The sequence below is a fragment of the Ruditapes philippinarum genome, unplaced genomic scaffold (genome assembly GCF_026571515.1).
Source record: "Ruditapes philippinarum isolate M1 unplaced genomic scaffold, ASM2657151v2 ctg178_1_1_1_1, whole genome shotgun sequence".
Classification (NCBI taxonomy): domain Eukaryota; kingdom Metazoa; phylum Mollusca; class Bivalvia; order Venerida; family Veneridae; genus Ruditapes; species Ruditapes philippinarum.
In genome coordinates, this window is record NW_026857426.1 from 81633 (window position 1) to 93264 (window position 11632).

Sequence of the window (11632 nt, forward strand, 5' to 3'; positions counted from 1 at the left end):
ATTTCTTAAATTTCGCTCCGCGCCACCTCGGGTCGAAGTTTTATTTATTTAACTTAGCCCCGCGCCCCCGCTTATAAGCGTGTTTTCGCTCCGCGCCCCCGCCATTTTAACTTGTTAATTCTCGACTTTTCGCTTGACGGGGTCGCGGATCGAAAACACAAATGGCACAAATCAGCTACCATAGTTGCGTATGATAAAATTCTTCGCATCCACACTCCAAACAGTGAATTTATTAAGCGATAAAATCACTTTGGGGGTATATTATTTCTAAAAATACAAGAAATACATAAAGAAAACATCACCTGCTTAAGTCGTTTGTAGTTTTCGATCGACAAAATCGTCTATGGTTCTTCTCCAACCTTAAATATATACGCTTAACAACGCACTTTCGACCCCCCTCTTTTAGGCCTCAAAAAAATGTCAAATGCCTCAAACACATGTTTTCGTTTGAGAAATGTTGATAAAAAAGTGAGCACTTTTTCGGTGCCGCCTTCCATAAAAGGTACATCAGGGGGTTGCCAAAAGGGGGATGTGCCCCCTTCTACTTGGTGGTTTGAAGGGGGCGGCAGTCCCCCTGATCGACAAGAAAAATTTGGACTTAGGAGAGGCTATAAATGACCCCAGGTCGATCATAACGTATCGTGTAACCAACGCTGAAAAGCATTTGACTCTATCTGAATCCATTGAGAAGTTGCAGCACTTTAAAATCAATTTTGATGGAAAAAATCAACGCAAAATAATGATTTTTGGCAATTTTGTGATGTCCCCTCGTTGCCATGGTAACAGGAAATTTAAAACTGAGCATGTTGTTACAAAGGCAATGGTCCAGTTAACATTTGTGCCAAGTTTGATTAGTATTGAGGCAGTTTCTATAGTTTTATAGCAATCTGAACTTGTAACGGGAGACCCCATGATGTATCTTTTGGTTGGGGGCCGCGCTGAAAAAGTGGTCACTTTTTCTATCAACATTTCTCAAACGAAAACATGTTTTTGGGGCCCAAACAGGACATTTTTTCACTATTTGAGGCCTAATAGAGTGAGAGGGGGTGGGGGTCGAAAGTGCGTTGGCACGCGTATATATGAGGTAAAGGGTTAAAGGAATGTAGAGGGTATCATTTAATAAAAATGAACGATTTGGAACTTTCAAAGCATTAAAACAACTTTGCAAACAATATTTTAATGATGTGTAGTGGGAATGTAACAATAGGTAAACGGAAAAAGAGATCTTTGTTGTTGCTTTTGACAATCAATAACGTTGAACAGATATATAGATTTTTCTCTCACATTAACATGTAACTTAAAATTTGCCGTTACATTTTTCTTTAATATGTATGTACGAAATTGTTATATCATTTTTTGTCGAACGATGTGAATATCAAACAATGGTGCGCCTTTATTAAGTTGGGTATAAATACAAACGTGTTAATGAGTAGTTACTAATAAGATCAGAAAAAAGTCATGTAACAATTGGTTATTAGTTTATGTAAGTCTCATCAACAATAGTACTTGTAAATTGGAGTGACAAGTTGATGGCAACAACAATAATGTTGCTGAACCCGTAAAGCCTCGTTAACTTATATATTTTATTGTAATATTGAAACGTGGAGAGGAAATTACATCAAACAGCTATAGTTAATTACAAAGAAAACATTAGCAGGCTAATATTAATGTTGCTAAAGTATTTTGATACATATAATAGTTGCAAAAAAGATATTTTTTTCCAAACAAAGAAAGTGGTACGTCATTGCCATTTATTAGACATTATGCTTTTTTTTGTTATCAAGTTGAGTTTATAAAATAATTATTGTCACACCACTCGATGAAAATAAATCCTATATTCATATAAAATTTCAATATCTTGTACATATTCTTGTACATAGAATCAATACTGAATTTATTAAAGTACATGTAGTTGAATAAAATAATATTATGTTCGCAAAATATAGATTTATACAACTCGCGCAGGACCGGGTTTACGGAAAACACAAGCTTATAGAATAACTCATAAATTAATAACAATGAGTAGTAAGTAAATAAAAATATATAATAAAGCTGTCAGTTTTTTTTATACATTTCAGAGAATAATAACAAACGTCAAAATACGGCATTAACTGTATTGAAATATGTGAAATTCAGTTTTAACCATAGATAGTTACATGAATGTAAAATTGGGAAAACTATGATAAAAAGTCATGAATATGTTTTCTTTCCTTATTACTAAAAAAACTGTGTAACTTAATGATATTTGTTTGATAAAGTGCTTATTTCTTATACGTACTGTGTACTCACGGACATATTGCCCAGGTGTATTTTGAAATTAACTCTTGAAACCCTTGTTAAACTATGCTTTAAAGTTGGCTGCGGTATGTTCAACCAATACAATTTTCAAACGGCATGTTGCTGTATAGAATAGTATAACAAATTGAAAAAAGACGTGCTTAAAAATTCACAATAAAATTATGTTGACAACTTTCTATTCATGAAATACTGGACTGTACCAATAAGGAAACTAATTAACAAACATGTAATATTTGAATTGATTAAACAACGAAACAAAATTAAAAAGACAGAGTCTTTAATTCAAACAAAATAATTAGTTGCAAATATTTTAGTCAAGCTTCATTCACTTTAATTTAGTGTAACTGCTTGATGCATGTGCTTTTTAATCTGAAGATTGAAGTTAACCAATAACGAACTTCATGTAAAGAACAGTTAAAGTTCTGTTAGATCATTAATTTAAATATAAAAATACATTACGAAATTCGTAATACATTATTAAACACTTACGGAATTCAATAGCTTAAAATTTCACGGACATATTCTAAAGAGAATTCAGAATATTTTTTAAGAAATAAGGGTGAATACCATTTTCTACTCATTTTCCTCAAATTCAGATAAGTAAGAGTAGAATATATTTGTTTGGGTCGTCAGACCAAACAAATAATGGTATTGAAATTTCAGACCCTGATGTTCTTTAGACTTATTTGCAAATGCCGAAAGTAGTCCAAACTCCTCGAAGCGGTTATTTCCCTTCATATGTACATTAACGCCGAAAAATTAAGGGGAGATCACTGCTTAAAGATTGTCAAATGACAGGCGCATTAATTTTCGTAACGAATAAATAGTTCCTAATTGGTCGAAGATTTCTAATGTTGTGTTATTCTTATAGATATACATGCTTATATTCAGCTCCATGATTATTTACTTCAGTGTTAAACAACAGGTTTACCGTGAACAACATATCGAAATTAAAAAGGGTTACAAACTCTAATTTAGAATAATATGGTATTCTTCAGTCTGTTTGAAAAAACTCCCCATGGTCGAGTGGTTTACACGCTCGCTTTGGAAGCGAGAGGTCTGAAGTTCAAACCCCAGTTTTTTTTTGTTTTTTGTTTTTAATTTTATTGTTATAATTGTTTAAGCCAAATAAACATTGAATTGAATATCAGTGCTACAATTAGTCTTATAGCCACTTTACTATAGCTATCACACTGGAAACAGCATTGGTGACACTATACAAACAAATTGGTTTATAATCTCACAACTTTCACCTTTCTGACATTCTGAGACCCAAACAAATTCAGCGCCTTCTGTGCTTTGATTTTATAGTACTTAGCCTGTCAAAACAACAACAACAACAACAACAACAACCAAAAAGATCATTAATCTGTTAGTAAGTTGTTAAAAGGAATATGCAAAGTGTATATTAAGCAAGTCTGCTTATATTATAATATTTAAGGTAATGTACATGGAAAGATAAAAGGGTTATTCCTCGTGTGAAACTCATTTAACCGTCATCAGAGAACACATACGATTTTCCCCTTCTTTCAATGTTTATGTAAAACAGGAAGATAGAAAGGCATTGCAAACCATGGAAACAAACTTAATTTATCACGCCCTGCGCATGCGCCGTACACAAGTTTATAAATATAAACAGCCAAACGTATTCACGATATTGCGGACACAGTAGCTACTAGTTATGGGAGACTGTTAATTCTACGAAAAACAAGTTATAGAAATGTTGTATACGACTTGCGTTGTGATAATTTTAGCATCGGTTTGCAATGCATCAACTCAGAATGTTCCATCTGAGATGGAAACGTTCACCAATGTCATGTTGAGTGAAGCAAAGAGACTTTGTCCGTTGGCAAACATATGTGGAAATAACAACCTTACTGACGAGACCAAAATCGAGACGGGGAAAATTTCTTGTTGTGAGGGTATGTTTGATTAACATATTTTTACTTTGTGTCATTATAGTCATTCATTTAATTCCTAACAACGCTAATTTTACAATGGTGCTTACACTCTGCTACCTACTTTGATTCTGATTTAGACTCTACTTTAATTGCACTTAAATCAGAAAGGACAACGTGTGCACATGCTGCCGAAAATATGTAAAAAAAATACAGAAATTGTTGAAAAGAAGTCAGATATATAGTTCGCAATGCTGCCAGAATGCTTGGTATATCACTGTCGAGTGTTTACTGAATTCTAAAGAATATATTGAATAAAAATGATTCTCATGTGTTGAATGGCGATCTAGGGCGGCAAAGAGATAAAATAGCCTAAAGGTTGCTCAAAATTTTTCCAAAACATAATAAAAAGAAATAAGCAAATGTAGCAAATGGTGATGAAACATTAGTGCATAATTTGAAATCAGTACGGAATATTGATGATAAAATATGAGCTACCATAGCTATCCAAAGTCTTGTAATTTCTAAAAGCTCGCTGAGTGCAAAGAATATTTTTGCATGCAATTTTCTTCTGTAGTGCAGGTGTTGCAAATCAGGTGCCGATAAAAAGGTCAAAAGTGTTTCTGGAAAGCATTATTGAGATGAAGTTGAAGAATTTTTTAAAAAGCACTATCAAAATAGGCACAATTTAAACAGTTTAAAACCTATACGATTTTCCACAAGCACGCTTTCTATTACTTTTAGACCATACGCCGCTTTTCATGGAATTGCACGAAGTGTTACATTGAAGTGTCCATGCTAAACCTCCGTATGAACACATTTGCGAATGTTTCTTAACTCAAATTTCACCCTTTTTGTGTTAAATGTTGAATTCTGCTTAAGCCGGTGCTAGGGATGTGTAAAAAATTTGTGTCTTATTATAAAGTGGTCAAAAGATGAGTTAGTTAAGCACTTCGAAGTGAAAAAAACGTTCGGAATTTACTAATGAATTCACGTTCAGTTCAATCAGATATCGCTAATGTTTAATGTTAAACGTACTTTAGATCAGCCATTTTTCGGCAATTTAAAGTTAAAATGGCATTTATTATTACCAGAAACATTACGTATTAATCATGTCTCAGGTAGTTTGGTATATTTTAATTCTAAAAATACAATTTTACAGATTGTTCTTGCGATGCAAATTGCTCGAAGCGCGGGGACTGCTGTTTTCCTACTGAAGCTGAAAAGGTCGCATTACTTGATCAAAGAAAACAGCAGGAATGTATCGCTTCAGTAACTTTGGATCTTCTTCCTGCCGAATACACCAAGTATAGATTTTACTACATGACAACTTCATGTCCTGATGAGCAAGATTCTGGTCAAAATAACACATTCGACTGCGGGAATGTTCATGTTGCACCATGGGGAAGCCTTTTTCCGATTTATTCTAAATCCACAGGGAAGATTTATAAAAATCGTGCGTGTGCAGATTGTCATGGAGTACGTGATGGGGTTGAATGGTTTGCTTACATGAATTGTAAAGCAGTGGATAAAAGTCAAACTCGATATCTAACTGTCGCTGAAAATATCAATCCGTTCTCTTACAACTCGTTCTCAGAATACTGTCAAATCTATTTCACCCCCACACAAACGATAGATACAGAAATATGTTTTCCAGATATAATTGATACATGCACTGACACAGAAGCAATGATTCCTGAAATGTCTGAAATGACTTCAAATGATGTTATTGAAGCGTGTGTCAATGGTGTTTTTGCACCGTTTCATTCCCGCTATACATACGCCAATGCGTTCTGTTTCTTATGTAACGGTGGCGTCATTTCCATAGCTGAAAACTGCTTTAAAGTACAAGTCGAAATTATTTGGACCGCCCGAGAATGACAAAACCTTTACATGTTTGCTTAATACAAATTTTCTGATGAGTGTTACAAATATCAACAACAGGAGAAACACTCATAGACCGACAGCTTGTACAAGGGACATCGCACAGAATCAAGTATTAACCATATTTTAAGCAAATCGCGCTTCTACTTATTTGATTATTATATACTAAGATAAAAAATATAAGTTATTTACGTTATTAAGCGTTAGTAACAATTAAACGAAATAATTAATGTTTTTAAATTAATACTTTTTAAGAAATATAATATATATAAATATATTAATATTCAAATTTACGTAAATGATTTGAAATAAAAATTAGCTTTTTTTGGTTAACAACAAATATAGGATTTTGATATGATTTTTTCAAATTTTTTTAGGCAGTCGATACGTGCATAGACGTCTTGTGTCCATCTGGTCAAATATATGACATCAACTTTAACTGTTTTTATCCAGCATTGACATGGCGTGTTCCATATTACGTTGCTCTTCGTCTGAAGTTTGTCACAGAGATAATGAATCAATCCACATTAATGACGTTACTGCAAAGCGGAAGCGATGTCAGCTCTTGGATGGACTGTCCCTGGCCTAAGTGGTGGGCAATTAATGATCTTTTTTATGAATTGGAAATAGCAGGCAAACAGAGTAACAACGTGGGGAGTTTCATCATATTTTTGAAAACAACTCAAAAAAGAAAGAAACACATTTCCGTTCTCAAAGAAATTCAATACTATATGACTAAACCATGGAGAATATCAGCCCTGCAAACAGAAATGCTCCTTTCTTCACATTTTCTAGAATATAAAACTCTTAATCCGTCCTGGCAATTAAATAATCAATTTGTCCCTGAATGGTATCAATTGGCAACACAAAAACAATATACCGGAAAGATTCCCTTCTTTCAGCAGTATTCAATATTTCCAATCATACATTCGAAAATACCCCCGCCTGAATTTGGTAAAGTAAACAAAATGAATTTTTGTAAAATGATATCACTTGAATTCAGTGGTTTAAATTATAGTTTAATAGTAGAAAATAAGCTTCTGTCATACAATGGTACTTTCCTCTTTGATAGTGAATTTGAAGTGATGGGCGATATTGATGGAAAACTAGAAATTCGAATATGCTTAAACGACAGTCAATTTATAGAACGACAAAAAGTTAAATCATCGTCAGCACAAACTGTAGCAAATGTGTTTGCATCATTGTATGCGGCAATATTTATATTCATATTATAACAGATAAGTATATACTTGCAGATGTAAATACTCGTTGAAGTAAGAGGAATGATCCAAAATAACACCGTATTTTCTCTAAATCTTGTCGAGTACAATGTATATATGTTCTGCAAACTGATAAGCACAACATTGTGCGATATATAACGAGCAGTCTGCGTAGGTTTGTGTAACTTGTTAGTGCCATTGACCGTAGCTAGAACATGGCCTCTATTGATGTTGATATAAAATATTGACCGGGGGTCATTATTTTATGGGGGTCAGTTTACAACGTTACACCGGCTCACCAACGACAGGAATTTCGATCGTAACTGATTTTGATTGGCTGTTTAAAGAAAACGTGTCAAGAACATATCATGCAAAAGAACGGAAAGAAGAAGGGAGACAAATACTATATGTCTGCATCAAGCTATATCAGCGGTTAGTTTCCCTGCTGAACACAATACGGATATTGCACCAACCATCATCTCTGTGTGGTCATGGATTCAAATCTCATCAGTTACACCAATTACTTGATGAATATCACACAAAAAGCGACCTCACCATTGTCTAGGGAAATTCGCAGATGTCAAACACATGTTTATAAAAAAAATAACAAAGTCAATTAATTAAAGCTTCAAGATGGAACATTTAATGCTGGCATTGACCTTGGTATCTTTGACAATAAATCTCATTCAAGGAAAACAGCCCTTAAATACTCGTATATCATGTATTACTCAGCTAATGTCTATATTATATGTAATTTCAAATATAACAAAATCTCCACGGCCAGGAGGGATTATCATCTACTCAGAGACTGATTTTATAAAGTCTCTATTGTAAAAAGTTTTAAAATACCAAAACAATATTTAACTCTGTTATCTTTTCTTTCAAAAGTATAAAAATGTCATTTCAGCCATTTCATGTCGAGATTATATTCGATAGACTATACAAATATATGCATACGAATTCTTTACATTTTGGCATTATTGTAGTTTGTTCACCTCAATAAGTTAAAATGTCGTGGTATACCAAGACAAGTAAACATGCAAGCACACGAAATAACCACATTATACTAGTATTCGCACCACGGTGTGAACTTAAAGGTTCCGTAGGTATGTCGTCGTAATTTTGACGACTCGTTGTGGTATATAACTCGACAGACACGACTTCTTATCTTCATTCCGGTGTCCCATACAGACTTCCGTACTTGTTTAGTTTATAGTGGCGGCGGGGCTTATTTCAAAGCCGTCCGGTTAGCTCAATAGGTAGAGCAGTGGACTGTGAATCGGGCGACCAGAATTCGAATCCCGGACGGTGCATGTCACTTTCGTTGCAATTGATCATGAACTCTTTTCTATGGTCATTCGCACTGTACCTCTGCTCTGGTATATACTGAAGTTTCAGTTCCGTGCGTAAGTGAAGGCAACTAGTACTGGTAAACTGCTTGACAGCCTGCCCAGGAACGATGCGGTGGCTGAACTGTACTCTAGTTAATTCAATGTAGCTTACTGCTGTGATCCGAGGTGAAAACTACCAACAGCACCACCTTTTATTTCTATTTCTCCAGTTCCATTTTGGTATCGCAACGAGCGCATACAGCGTGTCAAACTAATTGTCGTTTACTCATTAAGTAAGTCATTGATGACAATTTGAAGCATACATGTTTTTTTTCTTTCTCAAAGCCGTGTTGATAGTGAGATACAAGTTAAAAAACGAACCAACTGCAGTTACATTAAGAACCAAGCACCGAGCACGTTTTTTGTGTATGCGCACCTCAAAACGATTTTCATAAGATTAAACTTAAACTTTAAGCATTTATAATTGTATGACTAATACAGATATACAAGTTTGTTTTTAATTCAAATTTGATGTAATATATTTTTGAATTATCAGTTTAATGTTATATTTCTCAATAAGAAAAATAAAATAGGCGTTGAGTAGCAGCAATTCTTTAAACGAAGGCAGTTTTGTTAAATCCTTGTCTAACCTAGCAATTTTGAACAGTTTGAGAGAAAATGATGAATATGCACTGTTTTAAGCAGGAAAGTAGAACTTGTTAGAGTAAAAGATTTTTGTAAGCTATATCTGTGGTAATCAAATATCTAGTTCACAACAATGTTTTAAACATAAGATATAATTGGTTGAAAAGCTAACCAGTTCATATCTGAACAAGTATTTGGATGAATGGATTGTGTAACTACATACAATAAAATAAATAATATTACAGGTAAAAGTGGAAATAAGTTTAGGATTCATAGAACCTTTAAGTTTAGTTTTGAGTCAGAAATATATGTAACTGCTATCCTGACGAATAAGCATAGATTAGCATTTGCAAAGTTTCCGTGTGGGGTAGTTCCGTCCCCATTAGACTTGAAACTGGCAGATATAAAGGTTTAACTTTAAACCCAAAAAAATTGTCCAATCTGTAAAACTGGCATTGAAGATGAGAAACATATTATTTTGTATAGTCTAAAGTTTGAGGATATTAGGAAAGATTTATTTGCCAAAGCAGAAGCTGTAAATAATCAATTCTCAAGGCTGTCTGATTACAATAAACTGTCAATCTTTTTTTAATACTGTGCTACAATATCCTGTTTCAATATTCTTAAAAGTAGTACTAACTGGCTGTATTCCTGAGAATTTTTTTTTATAATGTTACTTTTAAATTATTAAATATTTTACCTAACAAATTTGAGGGTTTTAAGTACTGAGAATTGCTGTCATAAGGATTCTAATGGCGATGATATTTTAATACTTTGTAATCCTAAACTCTCGATGTCTCTTGAAAGGGTTTACGAACTCATGGTTTATGATTAGTAATGTGAAAATATTTCATCCACTAAAAGATTTTTTAGGTGCCAATAGGTCTAAGAATATCATGATAATCGTTTATGGTAAGAACCTAGCTAGGGTGTTCACTACAAATCAATATTACCAGAAATTTCTTCAGGACAAGATTATCAATAAGAAGAGAAGGTAACCCTTACGCTTGGGAGTTGCCTCCCTTCCTCTTTTGAAAGAAATCAATCTGTCTTAAGAATTTCTTTTATGTAAAGGCGGAGCGTTATTTAGAGCTGATTTTAATCAGAATGGGGAAAAATGTTAACCATAATAAGGTTTATGATAACAGCTGTATGGTTAGGCATTAAACTATCTTAAGTTTCAGAGAAATACTTTAAAGTTAAAGTGCAACATAACAATTTCACGAATTTTACTATATTTCAGAAATAGTATGTGCTTCTTTTTTAATACAACGGAGCTTTTTTTCTGAAGAAATTTCCACTTAATTAAGATATACTCTTTCATTACATGAAAATTCCCAATTAATATATAATTTATTCAATACTTAATCAGATTTAAAAAGTTATATTGATTTTAGTAGTGCACAATTGATATAATTAATTAAGGTTCAATTGAAACAATTGTATTTGTACTGACTTTACGTCAAACCTGCGACTAAGGCCTCGTAAAGGATAAACATAACATGTCCTGTATAGACAAGTGTTCCTTATCAAGAGGATTCTCTATTCTGTTTAAGGCCCTGTCACACTAGACTGCGCTTTCACTGCGTTTGCACGGCGTTGTTAAATTTTACCAACCGCCGCAAGATCGCAATAAAAATGTGATATTTTTGATGACCTGGAGACTTCACGGCGTCCTCCCAGCGATCATGGTGATGCTACAGAGTTTCAACGTATTTCAATGACGTTCAAATTGGCGATTGTCTGCGCTCGGACTGCGCTTCTATTGACCTTTTTTGTAATTACACTGCGCTTTTACGGCGCTCACACGGCGCCCACAACATTCGGGGCTCCTTCTGTACTTTCACTGCGTTCTTGTTGCGTTGTAGGCTATTCTACTGAGTTGCTACGGAGTCTTTACAGCGACACCACTGCGCTCTTATCAGAACGCCGGGTAACGGCGTTTGTTTTGAGCGAGCCTTTGGTCGGCGTTCTATGCGATAGCAGTACGACGTTTAGGCGATGCTGCGGCGAAGTTTGCGATCTTACTTCGCTCACCTCGGCGTTCTGATTTCTGAGGGGTTATTTTTGGACGCCGTAAGAACGCCGACCTACTGTGACATTAGAGAGTTGTTTAAGGGTGGCATATGTTTTGTAGAATGATCTTTATTTGGATTTTTTGCACGTTATCTGTTGTTTATTGGTTGCTAGTAGAACATAATGTTGAAAATGCTTTTTACATGTTTGTACACTTCGGGAAAATAAAATGTTTAATTGCTAAAAAAATATACTCTTCATTTGCATTCGAATCTAGTCCCGGTTACTGTGACAATATATTTTGATGATTTTCACTGTCTACTGAAAAAGTATGCATTAA

General features: G+C 34.2%; 1 protein-coding gene across 1 annotated transcript; it reads left to right on the forward strand.

Moving 5' to 3' along the window:
- The first annotated feature begins 3968 nt into the window (after positions 1–3968).
- LOC132749690 (uncharacterized) lies at positions 3969–6077 on the forward strand. Its single transcript, XM_060739546.1, has 2 exons — positions 3969–4220; positions 5359–6077. Exons 1-2 carry the CDS (start codon positions 4019–4021, stop codon positions 6075–6077), a joined length of 921 nt encoding a protein of 306 aa, XP_060595529.1. The 5' UTR covers positions 3969–4018.
- The last annotated feature ends 5555 nt before the right edge of the window (positions 6078–11632 follow it).